Below are 15,739 nucleotides of genomic sequence, written 5' to 3' on the forward strand. Positions count from 1 at the left end.
TCCACTAATTGTATCTTATGTACCATATGATCCATGTATGATGCTACGCTGTGGTGAAATATAACAATCTTTATACTCTTATGTACTTTCATTTATACAGTGGTTTATTACATACTTTTATTGAAATTCAGGGAAACACACTTTGACAAACACACGCAGGCATACATAAAGACAGTCAGAATCACACACCTACACACCCACTTACTCACTCACACAAATATGCCATCACATGTACGATCCCACGCAAAGCAGCACATAAGGATCCGTCCACAATAACTTGTTTGGTGATTCGTCACCAAACCACTGTAGAGAATCTGTGTAACAAAGAGGGGAACTCCAGAGAATCTGGGTTGCGGCGAGTCCATCAATCTCTGTGAGCCGACTGTCCACAGCAACTTGTGTAAGATACATGGACCTCCCTGGACCTTCATCTCAATGTCATTGATCAAGAACATAATAGGGTATTGCGCCAGAGTGAGATGAAGATGCAATTAGCATTGACTGTGTGTTTTCTAAGGAAATTCTGAGCACCATTATCATCTGGGAGAGAAAAAAAAGAGAGCGTATGAACAAGGAAGAGAGAATGAGACAGACTGAGATCGCAGGAGGAGGGCTGGTGTTTGAGGTGTGTTTGTTTAATTTAATTAAAGGTGAGTTGATTCTTGCACTCAGATTTATCCTCTAATCTGGATGCATGAGTATGTATTTTAGCAAGGGTGATGATATGAAGCCTTATATTCCCATAAGCTCATATTTTGAGCATAAATAAAGCTATGATAAAGCAAATATTATTAGGCAGCTGAGATTATAACAGTGGCACCAGTAATACAGCAGTCAATAAAACGTGATGAAGCCACCTGGAGGTTTAGGTGCAACTGGAAAATATTTGCTCAGGTGTGCAGGAAGACTTCCTTTGCTTGCATGATCCGACAAACAGAAATCTGTCACTCATATTACCTCCAATATAATAGTTTTTCTTTTCATTTCCAGGGTGCATGTAATTAAAAATGATATCTGATACTTCACTTGGATTCTATTACTGCACATACCAACTCCCTCAAAAGGAGTTGAAAATTTATCACCATCTTAAGAATGTTTCACGGTTGGTTTTCATGTTGAAATTCCATCTGTAACAAACTTTCCTTCAATGTATTTTAGAAAATTAAAATTACATATCTTCACAGAATGCTTGGGCATGAATTCTTAATCAGAATAAAATTTAACTTAATTCATAATAGTGTCCTTGCTGAGTTAGATAACATGAATATGCTGCACAGCTCGTCGCCTGCAAATGTGCTTCTAGCTCCGAATGAACACATTCACCAAGTAACAGACAGACAGTTTAAGAGATTTTAATGTGCTTTTTCATACAGTATATTGTATGCATATCCAGCATAGCATTTCTCATACATATAACTCTCTTATATCCAGGGATTGAAACGTAGAGCTGAGAGGATGATTAACAGTCAGTCTACCATAACATTACGGCTGCCATACAGTGATGGCATAGCGCAGCCGCCTCAGAGGCTCACTTTGTACTCGGACGGCATACTGATTCCAGCTGTTTTCAACAGAGTTCTCCAACAGCAAAAAGTAACAACACTCAGAAATAAATATCTAAAAACAATAAGTGTGCTGAGGTTGAGTATATTATTTACAGAAAAAAAGTCAAATAAAAACAGAAGTTAACAAATACAAAGTTGGAAAAAAAGTCAGAGAAATCAGCCGCATCCTAACCATCCATAACTCTGATTATACTTGATTTAAATCCACAATTCACAGCAGTTTAGAGGCAAAAAAACTGTCCCCTGCATCTTCATTGTAATCAATATGACTATCGTTTCCATCATTATCATCATCATCACCATAATCTTTGTCATCATCATTGTCTCTTTTTTTTTTTTCTCTTATCAGTTCAGTCTCACTTACTTATCCAAAGTAAGGGTGCTCACTTTGGAAGTTGTAGTCCGGACACACTTTTTGAACCAGCTTGTAATCGATGCTAAAGAAAGAGATGAAGATGCAGATCACCTTGAAGGGTTTGGCACAGAGCCAGGCAGCATGGGACTGGGTGTGCTCTGTGAAGCAGGTCTGAGACGGATCATACAGGCAAGGTTTAGGCTTCTTGGATCTGTTGGTTTTCTCGTACTCCACCCGACAGTTAAAGGTCTTTACCTCTTTGGGGTCGATGGTGGACTGCTGGGTCTCCTGGATCTGGACGGCCTGCTGGGTGTGGGGGTGCACCTGCTGCTGCTGGAGGACTTCAAACTCCACAACTTTAGTTGGCGGCACGATACTGACCGACACGTTCCCCAGGCTGGACGAGTTGTGGCGAAAGTAAACAGTGAACGTCCCATTGATGTGGTCCACAATCTTCCCCGTCACCAACAAGCTGAACTTCATAGTCTTGACGTTGAAGTAGAAGTCTCCCCAGCCGAAGATCTTCTTGGTCTTCATGGCTGTCTTTAGTGAGGGCTTGCGCTTGGAGCGGTAGCCTGTCTGGTCCAGGAGCAGGGACTGGTTCCGGGTTGAGTCGTACGGGTTAAAGAAACTGTAGGTCGGCGGCTTGGATTTCATGGACGTCTGGTCGATGGAAGTGGAGAAGATGCGGGTTTGGTAAGGAGGCTTAACCACTCCTCCTGTTGTTCCTCCTACTGTGCCTCCACCTATGCCATATGGAAGAGTCTTCATCACCGACCCCACTGGGCCCAGGTCTGAGAAGTCCACTTGCTTCTCCAACCCTTGGACCTGGAGGAGAAAGAAACAAGAAGAAAACTTTATTGACAATGTGCCAAAGGCTTTTAAATTAGTCTTTTCACATATCCTTGCAGAGTTACACATAATCCCAGTTAATATGCATCTTTTTTTTTCAAATGTACACTTTTATTAATCTTTTATGTTGTTTTAACTGGCACTACATAATTTAATTGGCCTTTCTGCATGGTCAAAGCGACTTCTATTCTCACTCTGTAAAGATTTTGTCCTTTGACAATTCCAATTGTTTTATTCAAACAAGATGATCACGTCCTAAAAAGTGTTGATGAAAAGAGAGAGGCAATTCTACTTTGATCAGAATATAAGAGGAAAAAAGAAAAATACGTAGCCATTAGGAAGATGGGGACAGTATGGTCTTACTGTTCTGCTGTCTTATTTAAGTTCAGTTTTATTTATATCATAGCATAGTCCAGTCAAAACCACAGTTAGCCACTACATGTAACATATGACTCCAGTAATATTAAAATAAGCTCACTACAGTTTGTAACAGATATTTTGGCCAAAATTTCTGGCATGCCAGAATCCATCCGTTCATCCAACAGCCAGAGTTTTGTGGTAATTAATCAAGCATTGGAACTCTATTTAAACTGAACATCAAATTTCCACCAATCTGGTGGATATTTGGCCCAATTTTTAAATCTGCCTTAATCCACACAGGATCTGCCTGGCATCAGCCATGGTGCATCACTCATGGAAGGGTTGTTAGGGTTCAGTGACTTTGCCCAAAGGCACATAACAGAAATATTGGGCACCATACAGTCGATTTGATATCAGCTTCCTCAAAGCTGGAATACACTCAGCTGTCAGCACTGGGAGTTGAACCAGCAACCTGCAATGAGATTTTGATGGGCCTCTTCCCCTGTAAGCCATGCTGAAGTGATCACAGAGGGGCTAAATTATCCTGAATGAAAGTTCAGTCAAATCTTGTAACAGTCTGGACTAAACCTAATATACGTAATATTAAAATAATTCGGTGATGTCCTATTTCATTTTACACACGTGATTATAATCTGAAATGCTGTAAAGGTCAGTCTTCCGTAGAGATCTTTTTACCTCATATGATTTTTTATTTCCACAAGCATCCAAGTTGTTAGATGTCGCATTGTTTCATCTCCTGAATTCAAGAAAACAAAACCATCTATTTTTGTTAACACACTTTAATTTTGTTGTCAGAGTTGCTCCAGAGAGCAAAACAACTCTACATGTAAGATAATAGATGTGAGCCTTTGTTTGTTCAGACAGCTTTCTGCCTTTAATCCACAGCCTAGGTGGTTATTCACAGGGCTGATTGACTGGAAATCTTCCTCTGCTCTCTTTCATGTCTCATCAATCACATCACTGCCATGCTCCCATCCATATGCATATGCATATATGTACACTTGCACTTTAAAATGCACACACACACACACAAACACACACACACACACACACACACACACACACACACACACACACACACACACACACACACACAAGCACACAAACACATTTGCACATATGCAGACTTCAAGCTTGAAGCTGTCATGAAGTGACAGTGAAAAGTATTGCACCTATTTGGAGGGGTTACATATGCTTCCCCCAAGGATGCATTTGGATGGAGTTTAAAACTATTCTATGTGGATAAACAAACAAACAAAAAAAAACAAACAAAAAAAAACACTATTTCAAAACAAGCACAGGATCAGATATTTGTGTCTACTCATGCGAGGACAGTTTCTGTCTCCCTTCATTCCTATCCGGGGCAGTGGATCTGACAGGTTTGTGCCAAAGCTCTCCTCCTCTTTCATCAATCACTGAACCTAATAACTCCATATTGCTATTCGTAGAGGCAACAGTGCATCACTCAATACAGCTCCTAATGTATTCAGTCATTCAATTAATGCATCTATTTCTGTTGGCCATTCATTAACGTGCCTGCAGAGCTGGTTTCTAAATTGATTGAGGGGAAAATAACTGAAAGTTTATTGACCACTGGAGGAATGAATTACCAAAAAAAGGAAGGTGTTGATGAATGACTACTGACTGGGATAACGGCCCACTGAAGATTTTCACCAGACCCCGACTCCCTTTGGTGCCATGTCAGGAGGCCTATGCAGTGGTCTTGCAATTTTGCGAGTTTGTGAATTGATAATGTGAGTTGACTCTGCTGTTGACAGGTAGGAATAAGTTACAGTTGGTGGCAGAAAAACATCAGAATACATATAGCAACAAACAGTGTGTACAGTGCATGCAAGATGGGGACTTCCTGCGAATGCGCTGTCAGCAGTGCTGTCAGCTAGCTCCATGTGTTGCCATCTGTCAGGCTAACACTCTGCTGGTGCAGTCCTAATCATTTCTCTAGCTGATGGCACACAGCTCGAACTAGCACCATCATCATAATCCTTAACCATCTTCAGCAGCAGCAGCATCACACCATGAACCTCAACCTAACCTTCAGGGTCAACTGTATCAAGCACATCCCCCTAAAAAATTATTTTATGTTAGGGTCTGAGGTTGCTGTACATAGTCAGCAACTTTAACAAATATCGATTGAATAGGAAAAGAAGAGTATGGAGATAAGGCTTCTTCTTCTGTGGCATGAAAGTAATAAAATGCCAACAGAAACCAATGGACTTTCTATTAGCATAAATATGAAATTGTTTGTGCTTGACAGTAAATCCATTTAAAGGGTGAGGATTTCTTAGAAGAAATATCAAATGTTTTCTCTTGACGTGAAATCCATAAGCTATAGACTTTTTGCAAAATAGCGGATGTTTGCTATAAGGTCACGTCAGGCTGCCGCAACCAGCGAAAGATTGACGGTTTGAAAAATACAGCTTTACACTTTTCTTCCTCCTCACCCTCTATTCAGTTAGGTTACAATGAGTGAGAAGTAACTTTTGCAGCAATAGCCAGAGGGAAGTTGCTGGGGTGATGAAGAGGTGATGAATGCAGGTACACACTGATGCACCCACACACGCAAACACACAGTACACTACATTAACACATTGAGCAATGTAACTAGAGAGGCTTGTAGGTTACAGTTGAAAGGAACTTACATCACAAGAAATCAGTCACCTGTCAATCAAATTTTGTTACTAACATGATCATAAGATTAAGAATTACAGTAATACACATTATGATATATGTTTTTTGGTGAATGGTGTTACGCAAAAGAGATTTTAGTTCCATAGTTTCTGTTACAGGTCCGTTAGGTGCAGTTTAAAGGGGACATAATGTGATTTTCTGGTATTTTTATACTTTTATGATGCCGCATGTCTATGTTAAACATGGTCAAAGTTCCAAACCTTAAGGTGAATGTATGTAAAAATTATCCCTGCAATTCAAAAGCCCAAGCTTCGACATGCTCGGAACGCTTTGTTTGTAATGTTACCTCTACTTGCTCCTTGTGATGACATCAGATTGTTTGCACATGCCCACAAAAGGCCATCCGTTTTGTAGCCTATGTTGCTAAGATTGTTCCATAGGTTGTTCGTATTGTCCACTCGCATATTTCCGATCGGATTTTGGCTCAAACATGTATGGATGTATTTGAAAAGTTGACATTTTGAGTAAAGAACAAGAAAAAGAAGTGAAATCCTATGCTGTTTATTTATGTAACCTCTGGAACCAGCGGAAGTCTGCTGAGGGGCAGCTTTCAAAAGCTGGCCAATCAGAACAGAGTAGGCTCATCGGGAAGGGGGCCTCAAAGAGACAGGAGCTAAAACGGCCTGTTTCAGACAGAGGCTGAACTGGGGGGCTGCATAAAGAGCCAGTATAAGATAAATAAGTGTAATAATCTGCATATGTCCTGTTAAAGGCGTCAGAAAGATGAGTACAGTATGCTGTGCCAGATTGAATAGACTCCAAATCTAATTATGGGAAAATCATAGATTAGCAGGTAGATTGCCTCAGCTGTAACATTTGGCTATAATGTGCATGTTTGACCTCATTAATTGTGTTTCATACTCTTCATAACACAATATAGAGGTATAAACTCAGATATAAGGCTACATGCAGTATTTGACACCAATGTAACTTCGGGGGTGGCAACAACACCAGAGTCCCTAAGGTCCCTTGTAGATTTAAAAGCTTCATAATGACAAGCATTAGGGAGACAAATATCCCATTTTGTTTAAATGTGGGCATGCAAGCTCAATAAGTAATAAAAAAGTACTAGTAAAATACTTTTTAAACTGTATGTTTTGCTACTGGTGTAGTAATTTTGGTTACATGTCTTTCCTGACATTATTTTGTCATTATTGTATTGTACAGTATATGTTGTTTACTGAATCTGAAAATGATGAGGTAGAATTAGCTGTGAGAATATGAAATCCCTGGTGAAAATTGGTTTTTCGCTGTGCTTTACAGGAAACATAGATCACTTGTCATGCTACACAACACCAAAGCTTTACTTTCCCACTCCCTATTAATCACATCTACTTTAACAACGACAAACCAGCTCAAGAATGTGCTACTTTCAACATTTCCAACCTGCTAAAAATGACTTCAGAATAAAGGTTGAAAACCTGACTTGAGGGGATGGTTTGATTTCCCTCTTGTGGCCATTCGGGGCTGTCAACCTGCAAAGTTACCCTCAGCAAAGCCTTACACGTGTCAACCTATAATTAGTGTTTCCTCCATTTAGGAATTCCTGTTTGGTAGGATGCTGGGGAAATTGTAGCAGAGGATGGAATAAGCATTTTGGTGGACTTATACATATGTATGATACAGCCAACTCGATAACAGCACAATCATAGAAAGAATAATCGAATTACAGAGCTTGGGAGATAGAGGGAGATAGTGAGGAAAACGTTATTAGTGGAGAAGTGAGATGAGGAGAGGAGAGAGTAAGGATATCTTGTACATTTTCTAGGAATGGGGAACATTAATCATCTTTAACTTCATTCAGAGGTTCAGATGAGCAAAAAGCATCCTTAGATGCTGCTCAGATGGGAGGCCTATAATCTACTTGTAAGAAATGTAAGGATTGTTCAATGAGGAGATTATGAGTGTAGCTCAGACAGAGAGAGAGCAGGAGTGACAGAAAAGAGGACGATACACAGACATACAGGCAGATAGAGAGGGGCTTAGAAAGAGAAAGGACGGACTGCGCAGTGAGGGGCTTCACACTAACTTATTAAATAAGAGGTCAGATGGGCTCTAGAACTGACTGCTGAAACCTGATATATCACATGTCACCACAATTAAGATCTCTTTTCATCATTAAGGACACCTCTCTCTCTCTCACACACTCTCCCTGTCTATGAGGTATCTGATCCTCCATCTGCAGTGTGCTCACTCTCATATTCATCTGTAACTTCCACACCTCCTTGATAGCGAGAGTATTCAGAGGAAATGGACCTCGCTCAGCGGCTCCCCAGCCCACATCCGACTCCCTCTCCTCCTGCCTCCCGCCCTCCCATCCCTCCCTGAGGACTGATGAGAAGATGAGAGCTGCTTGTCTCGGAGCTCTCTCCCAGGCTTGTTCCTTTGTTTAATTGGAGTTTTATTGGTGACAATCAATTCATTTCTATCTGTGCTCCGGGCGGCATTGATCTGCTGTCACTGAGAAGAGTCAAATGTACAGTTCTACTCCCATCGCACTACAAACCACAGGCTGTGATGCAGGCTACTTTCTGTTTCTACTACTTTACTGCTTGTTGTGATTAGTAGCAGAAATTACTTTACAGTAGTTTTTTTTCCATATTTCCTCCCAGAAGAGTAATAGAAGCCAATGATTTCCAGACACTATTTGTGAGCAGTCAGAGAACGCTAATTCAAGGAAGGAAGTCTTTAAGGTGAATGTACATCAGTTTTTACTTTGAAGTCACCGTTTACCTTAAATGCTCCCTCAACCACTTTTGAAGGAAAACATCATAAATCTGTTCACAGTGCTGGTGGAAAGCTGAAAATACTAAGGTAAAAAAAAATCTTATTGTATTACTGAACTTCAAAGATGAAATTTGTTAAAATTTCAGCCACACCACTGAACTGAGGTATGAGTTGTGTTGTAGGGCCCTGAAATTTTAATGACTGTCACTTAAGCTATCGAATTTCATTTCCATTTTGTTTGAAATCAAGAACACCACAGTGACTGAAAATGTCATCATTTAGGTAAATCTGCACATGACTTAATCTCTGCTCTTATGATGTAGTTCTGTTGGCTTCATTGGGCTTTGACATCCAGTGCATGTTGGGGCAGTTTTTTGCAGCCGAGGGTGAAGTGGTTGAGACGAGGCTCAGCACTTCTACATCTGAGACTACTGTTTGCTGCTCCAACACAGAGGATTATTCCCTTTAGTTTGCAAGATAGTTGCTGCTGTTCAATCTTGGAGTCTTGATCACATTTGAGGTTGAGATGGAGTGCAAGTTCAAAAGGTAAATTGGTCCACCATCCACAGTAGCGGTGACAAGGGCACTGGGCCTGAAGGGGAAGCTCTCGGTTTTTGATCTATGTTTCTGCCCTAGGTAATGACTGAAAGATGATACAAGCTCTGAAATCAAACACACAACAGGAAGGGCAGGAAGATCTTGACCAGGGGATTCAAAAGGCTTCAATAAGCAACAGACATGCAGATTTGAATCAGGTGAACAAACAGTCTTGGCAGGATACTAGCACCAACTCGTGGAATGAATAAAATAGCTTTCAGCCAGGTAACAGGTTTCCTATGGGATGTGGCAGGAATATTAAGCTACAAAGGCAACACAGACAGTGGTGAGGACTTCAGATAACCAGATACAGCTTGGAGAAGAGACGCTGGTCATGTCATTGAAAGGTTTGGCATTTACAGTACATTTAACATTATAGACGCCGCCCTGTAGCACCTTGGGGCAGACCCAGAGGTCTCATCCCAGGGATTACATCCCCAAATAACCTGTGAACACTTTGGGATCCCCCTGAAAATGTAGGACGGGGCTGAAGAGAAGAATTTGGGCTATTTTACTTAGCCTGTTGCCACCATGACCAAATAATACGAAGAAAGGTGAACTGAACATGTTTAAGTGCTGGTAGCGTGGTACTGCGGCTCAGACAATTCAATTTTACCAGCAGTGACTCCACTCTGATTTGACAACGATCATATAATGAAAAAATGAAACTTTTCTTCCTTTCCTCCAAAAAACCGGGAGAAGTGAAAATGACATTTAATTACATAAAGCAAAATAAAGCCAGGAGGAAAAAAGATAAACCAGTGGGGGAAAAAACGGAGAGAGAAAGAGAGAGAGAGAGAGAGAGAGAGAGAGAGAGAGAAAGAGAGAGTGAAAGCGATTTCGCAGTCCAGTGGTGTCGCTGGATTATCATGAAAATGAAAGCTACTGAGTCAGGGAGTATCAGGGAGCAAGGAAATGGAGCCAAGACAGATAACACAGTAAGGGAGAAGAAGAAAACGAATAAGAGAACCAGTGTAGAGAAAGCAGAGAGGTCTGTAAGACAATATGAGGGGACAGTGCAAAGAAAGAAAGAAAAGGTAAAAAGACAATATATATACGACACACACTGAGATTTGAGTGCAATAAGACAAAAATGAGAATCACTCACCCCATAGAGAATAATCAGAGGTTTCTTGAGAAGTAATATCTGTAATATTGTTTCAAGAAGACCAGCTCAGCTCTGAAATAATTTTTAGTTAAAGAAGGGATGGAGTCTTTTTTCCATGTATCAGGCAAAATTTAAAAAGTACTCTGGTTGATCATGAGCAAAAGTTTCACCTTTAAGAATATGGACTTTTTGTATAGGCCAACATTTTGTGGCATATACAAGAAAAAAAGCTATAGTATATCAAGGTGTTTTTTTTTTGCATCCGGCATCTACTGAAGAAATAAATTAAATAAAGAAAGAAAGAAAGAAAGAAAGAAAGACAGAAAATGATACGAGACAGTACTCTCTGCCATCTGATGTCTACATAAGAGGATTTATGAAGGTATTGTGTGCTGTCTTAAGTGTAATATGCTGACAATATTGCAAAATATTGCAGATGCCAGAAGATTGGACTGAGAGGGAGATGTAGAAATCCCCAATTGTGGAATGGGAGGTAACACAAGTGCAGCAAGAAATCCAAAATGTGGAGTACCACAAATGTTTGACTTTTTACGGTTCTTTGGGGTTTTGCTGTATTTTTATTTACTGATTTTTATGTTTAATCAATTTGCATCTTAAATTTAACAATTAAGTCAATTTGAGCAATAAGGAGGGATTTTTTGAGAATATTGCAATTGTTGTGCAAGCTAGATAAACATTTTTAATAACTATTACCACTCACTTATCACAATTAGATCAGTATCTCGGTGCTAGCAGAAAGTTTATTACAGAGATCCAGAGAGCAGAGGTCAGTATAAAAACAGATTGAGCTACACAGGGCTTATCTACCTTTATACCTTTACTGTTAAAAAACAAATCAATAAACCTGCTAAACATTACACAGGAAATCAAAATATTCTGCATCATACATAAAGACAGTCATGTATTTAAACACTCCCCTTTTTTCTTGAAATATAGTTGAGTCATATAGCTGTGCAGTGAATAGTACAGCTACACTATGTTGCTGTCACAGTCTGAGTTTAGAAATACACTGCCTGCCAAAATCTCACAATCCCTTTTACTTATGAATATTGAAGCAGTTAAATTTTACACTTGCAGCAGATTCTCTCTTTCCATTATAATCTAAACACACATCTGCTATCACACTCAGCTGTAAACTACTACAGTGCACATGAGGATCACAGTCCAGTGAATCATAAATGTAGGAGGAACAAAGCCAGCCATAACCAGAAACTAGAGCTATGATGAAATGAATTGTTACACCTTCATTTTTTTGGGGGAAAAAAAGTACTCGTCTACTGCATGTGCAGCACAAGGGAATTAAGGAAGACTATATACTCACAGAGCTTAACTGCCATAAACAGATACCACTACTCATGGTAACACCGCAAAAAAAAAAAAAAACAAGGTTGGATAATGAGACAATGTAAGATATTAAACTGGACGATCACCCTGTGGGCATGAAACAAGGCCAAATAAGCATACAATGCTAACAGCACAATGGACATTAGTGCCAGAATTGCGTGTGGGAGTTTTAATTTATTAATGTTAAAACAATCCTACCCCACCAAATCAATGAAAACACTTTTAATACATCACATGATTAATCCCAAGTGAAACAGTTTATCAAAAACCTTCGGAAGGCTGAAGTCCTCCAAAAAAACGAAGGAATTAAAATGCTGCAGCAACCCTTTAAGAAGATCAGTCAGGCTATACTGTGTTTAAATATGCAGTATAATGCTAATATTAGCCAAAAAGCAAAAACAGCAGCTGACATTCTTATCGCCCTCCTGAGAGCTGACATTAATGTAGGGCTGCAACTAACCATTGTTTTCCATAATTGATTTCATTTTCCGATTAATTGATTAATCTATGAATGAAAACAGTGAAAAATGCCCATCACAATATGCTATAGAACAAGGCGACGTCATCAAATGTCTTGTTTTGTCCGACCAACACTTCAAAACCCTGAAATATTCAATTTACTATCATGTAAGACCAAAAAAGCTGCAAATTCTCACAGATGAGAACCTGGAATCATTGAATATTTGGCATTTTTGCTTGAAAATGTCTGAAACGATTAATAAATCATCAAAATGGTTGCTATTTAATTTTCTTTGAATCACCTAATTGATTAATCAGCTAATTGGCTAATTACTACAGCTCTACATTTATGCCTCTAGCAAGGTAGAAATCTCAAGGGTATTGGCCATGTTGACCTTTCCGAAGGATACATATTGGACTAAAGCTACAAGCAGGTGCCATTTTACACCTACATTATACAGCCACCTAACCTAGCAGAAAATGGCATAAAACAATTCATCCACAAAAGTTGTGCAGCCAACTGAAAGATTCACAAAGACCTATTTCTACCTTGCATGCAGTGAGCAAAGTCTTAAGAGGATTTTTACTCAAACATTTGGATTTGGACAAAGAAAGCAAGAAGATCTGCTGTAATTTCAGGCTGATTGTTCCAAGCACTGGTATATGTAGAGGAATGTGCAACACACTATTTAACCTATTTTTTTTCTTTGCCAACACGTTAGGACAATGTAATGTGAAGGCAAGAAAGTGTAGATATTCTGTATGTGATTCAGGGTACACTAAGATCTCTGACGGTCTATCTTGGCCTAGTTATGGTCTCTGATTTGTCCCTTGGTCATAATGTGGAACAAGTATACTACAGTGTGAACATTTCATAAGTATTGGTTTATATGATTATTATTGAATATCTGTAATTAAAGCATTACCTTTTCTTAATGACTAAATTGAATCAATTAATTTCACAAAGTCACAAATTATAGCTTTGTGAACTACCCGATTCTCTGAGAGGGAGAAAGAATTATTTTACACTTTCCCTATAATCAGTCTTTAAATCAGTTAAAAAACCAAACTGTGAAAACACTGCTGATGTCCCATGTCCTGCATTCAACTTCTCTAACATCTCTCTATGCTGCTTGCCCAAAGGTAGACAAGGGAAGTTAATACAATCCGCAGTATGCTTTATCTATGAAGCCATTAGAGGATTTTGCTCTCAGGAGCCTGACTTCAGTGGCCATAGATCAACTGTGTGCAGTAGTCCTCCCTTGTTTCTCCTATCTTACTGATCACATCAGATCAGCATGCCGGAGTGTCTTTGCCTGGGTGGGCAGACTTCCCACATGTCTGCAGTGATGCCACAGCACCCGATCAATAACCCAAGGCAACTCTTTTGGGACCCATCTAGGGAGGAAGGGAGGGACGGGAGAGAGGAGGAAGGAGGAGAGGGGGAGCTGGGCGGCGTTGGTGGAGTGAGGGTGTCTCGTTTGCATGCGGGATGGCAGGCAATGCATCAAAAGATGACAGCTCTCCCATTCTTCCTTAAATAAGAGTGGTGAGACTCTTGCTGGCTGCGCCTTAACTTTAATCATTCATCTAAATAACTGTTGCAGAAGTCTGCTACCGAAGGGGGGGCTGCAGCTCCAGGCAGACTGCCATGGGCGTGGGGAATATGAGAACTGACGTTGCGCTCTTGGATTTCTCATTTGTAAACGTGTAAACATATATTTGAGTCAGATTGCAAAAGCACAAAAGCGCTTGTCCTCATCACCCACAACACCACCACCTACCCCCAACCCCACCCTCTCTCACTCTTTTCTCTTTCTCATAGATTTATGTATTGAAAGACTTTGAAATTCATCGAGGTTAAGGTTCGGAGGTGGTGCAGGGTGCTCAGGCTCTGGCAACATGAGTGACGTGTTGAGCAGCTAACTGACAGTGATTGATGCCCTCTGTGTTTCGCAACTTATCAAGCGCATATACACACACGCCGCAAACAGATAAACAGCAGAAACATTTGAGATAAATAAAGAATCAAATAAACACAAGGGACTGGTGTGGGGGAAAGAAAGAAAAAAACAACCTATCTGCATAATGAATAGACGAGATGAAGAGAAGGAGGGAGAAGAGAGGCAGAGATTCCCAGCGGGTGAAACTGAGCCTGGGAGACGTCAGTTGGGGAGGGATACAGGGACACATGGGCCTGTGACGACTCCGACAAGTCACCCAGGCGGCAAAATAAAGACCGGCTTCCTCAGATTTGTTTCCAGTGCTCATCAGTAGGAGAGCTGGATGACGGATGGACTGGCACTGGGCGCAATGCGAGCATGTCAAAGTTACTCACCATAATAAAGACCTGCTCTTTTTCCTTCCATTCGCTTCCCATTTTTGCAGCCACCTGCAGTCGCGCTGCCTGCAACTCATTCCATTTCATTTCAGTCTGGCTTTGTTTGTGTCTTGTGCTTTGCCCTGTGTGCTTTTGTGTATTACACAGCATTTACTTGGTTATCACAGTTTTTACATTTTCCCGTTTGCTTTCAAGTATATGGCTTCAAGAATTTCTCTTTCTTTTTTTTCTTTTTCTTGTTTAATTGCTTATCCTTTCAACCATCCATCCATTCATGGATAGAATGAGAACATGCTTCTTCCTTCCATCCCTCAATTCCTTCTCTTTCTTTTCCTCCTTTGTTCCATTCCTCCATCCTTCCATCAATCCATCCACCCATCCATGACTTTGACATATGAAAAATTATGACAAGCTCTCGACACTTCCCTCCATGTCTCATCCATCCTCCATCCCTCCATTTCCCTCCTTTCTTTATTTCTTCCCTCTTTTCTTCCATTTGTCCATTCTTCCATCCACCCTTGACTACGACATGACAGGAATTATGTGTAGCTCCTGATTATTTCTTCCTTAATTCATCTGTAACACAGTATTTCTCTAAACTTCCTCCCTTTATTTTCTCCTTCCTTCCTTTTCTCCATCCATCCATCCATCCATCCATCCATCCATCCATCCATCCATCCAACCATCCGCGACTATACAACCAGAATTATTCATAGCATCTAAGACTTCCTTCCTTCTCTATTCCTTAAATATCTTCCAGACCTCATCCTTAAATCCATTCCTCCCATCCCTCCCCCTGTCATTCCTCATCTCTCCCTAAGTCCTTCCTTTATTTTCCTCCTTCTTTCTTTTCCTGCATCCTTCCATTCATCCACCCACGCAACCAGCCATGACTGCATGACTAGTGTTAAGACTAGCTCCTGACACTTCCTAGCTGCACTCTTTCTCTCCTTTCTTTTTCAGATCTCCCCATCCTTCGTTCCTATAGCTCCTCCTCTCATCTGCTGTTCCAGTTGTCATCCTTTCAATTATCCATGTCTATAATTACACATTTTTGGACACTTTCTTCTTTTCCTGGTAAATTTCTTCCATCCCACATCCTTTCACCTTCCCTCCATCCTCCCTTCATTAAACTCCTAATTTCTCAATCTGTATTTGCTTAATTCCTATTTTCTTGTGTCTTTCCATGTCTCCATCCTTCCTTTTTTCATCCTAAACTTCCTCCATCCCTGCATCCCTTTCTGCCATGATACCATCATCTTTCCAGGCTTCTTTACGTT

General features: G+C 40.3%; 1 protein-coding gene across 1 annotated transcript in view; it reads right to left on the bottom strand.

Moving 5' to 3' along the window:
• Window positions 1–1,362: 1,362 nt before the first annotated feature.
• The window catches only part of LOC137181269 (neurexophilin-4), a 42,345-nt gene continuing 27,968 nt past the window's right edge, over window positions 1,363–15,739 (bottom strand). Inside the window, exon 2 of the mRNA XM_067586843.1 lies at window positions 1,363–2,748. Within this exon, the coding sequence (XP_067442944.1) occupies window positions 1,930–2,748 (819 nt within the window). The 3' untranslated portion in view covers window positions 1,363–1,929. The remainder of the gene's footprint in view (window positions 2,749–15,739) is intronic.

Source organism: Thunnus thynnus, chromosome 4 (assembly GCF_963924715.1).
Source record: "Thunnus thynnus chromosome 4, fThuThy2.1, whole genome shotgun sequence".
In the NCBI taxonomy this organism is placed as follows: Eukaryota; Metazoa; Chordata; class Actinopteri; order Scombriformes; family Scombridae; genus Thunnus; species Thunnus thynnus.